The sequence below is a fragment of the Eimeria tenella genome, genomic scaffold, assembly GCF_000499545.2.
Source record: "Eimeria tenella Houghton genomic scaffold, Eth_scaff3826, whole genome shotgun sequence".
Lineage (NCBI taxonomy): Eukaryota > Apicomplexa > Conoidasida > Eucoccidiorida > Eimeriidae > Eimeria > Eimeria tenella.
Window position 1 is genome coordinate 1 of NW_013544749.1, and position 1,315 is coordinate 1,315.

General features: G+C 57.0%; 1 protein-coding gene across 1 annotated transcript; it reads left to right on the forward strand.

Annotated features, from left to right (window-relative positions):
• Positions 1 to 216: 216 nt before the first annotated feature.
• Positions 217 to 1,059, forward strand: ETH_00043670 (uncharacterized protein; the record flags this gene model as incomplete). Its single annotated transcript, XM_013379702.1, has 3 exons — positions 217 to 429; positions 556 to 705; positions 979 to 1,059. The coding sequence occupies 3 exons, from the start codon at positions 217 to 219 to the stop codon at positions 1,057 to 1,059; spliced, it is 444 nt and encodes a 147-aa protein (XP_013235156.1).
• Positions 1,060 to 1,315: the final 256 nt, after the last annotated feature.

The following is a 1,315-nucleotide window of genomic DNA, read 5'->3' on the forward strand; positions in this document are numbered from 1 at the left end:
AGCCGCTTACAGAAGTAGCTGCGGCAGTAGCTGCAGCGGCTGCTGCTGTAGGGGCTTTGGCTGCTGCTGCAGCAAGACGGAGTCATTCCAGGCATCCTTGTTGGTGCTGTTGCTGTTGCTGCTGCTGCTGCTGCTGCTGCTACTGCTGCTGCTGCGGTTCAGGCATCTGCTGCTGGCGACGCCGACGCGCAGAACTACTTGGGCTATTTTTACTGGATGGGGACAGGGGAAGGCGACAGCAGCAGCAGCAGCAGCAACAGCAGCAGCAGCAGCAGCTTTGTCCTTAAAAGAGACCCCGTGAAGGCCGAAATGTATTTCTTAAAAGCAGCACTGCAGGAGCATCCCGAGGCCCTTTACTTTTTGGGGGAAATAAAGCAACAGCAAGCAGCAGCAGCAGCAGCAGCAAACGGATCCAAAGAAAGAGATAAAGTGAGACACAAGAGAGACAAATAAGAAAAGATGTGCAGTTACAAAACAAATTGAAAAAAATAAGGATGAACGAGCTACTAAGGGCCACTCGCCTGCTGCTGCTGCTGCTGCTGCTGCTGTTCTCAGCTGCTGACGCTGGCAGCAAGCTGCTACAGCCGAGCAGCAGAAGGGGGATATCCCCTGGGCTGGCTGAAGGAAGGGGAGGCCCTCGAAGCAGCAGCAGCAGCAAGAAAGGGGGCCCCCGACGCAGCAGCCAAGTGCAGGGCGGCGGCGCTGGTGAGGGTTTAGGGTTTAGGGTTTAGGGTTTAGGGTTAAGGGCGGGGAAGGGGCTGCGGGGGTGTAGGTCCCGGCGCCTGGGGGTGCCCCGGGTAGAGGAGACGCCTGGGCGAGGGCCTAGGGTTTAGGGTTTAGGGTTTAGGGTTTGGGGTTTAGGGCTCTGCATGCTGCAGCCGCCACTGAGGCCGGCCTCCAAGTGTCGGTAAGGTGCAAGGGTTTAGCGTTTAGGGTTTAGGGTTTAGGGTTTAGGGTTTAGGGGTTGCTGCTTTGCAGGCATATAAGACAGCAGCAGAGATTGGCATAGGGGGCGACAGCATCAGGCGAGGTGAGCGGCTGTGTGGCCAGAATGTTTAATGATGTTTAGCTGCTGCTGCTGCTGCTGCTGCTAGTTTTGCTGCTGCTCCTGCTAGTTTTGCTGTTGCCGCCGCTGCTGATGCTAGTGCTGTTGCTGCTGCTGCTTCTGCTAGCTCTGTTGCTGCTGCTGCTTCTGCTGCTAGCTTTGCTGTCGCTGCTTGCTAGCTTTACTGCTGCTGTTCGCGTTTCTGCTACTAGCCGTGCTGCTGCTGCCACCTTGCTGCTGCTGCTGCTGCTGCTGCTGTGTCTCGCAGCG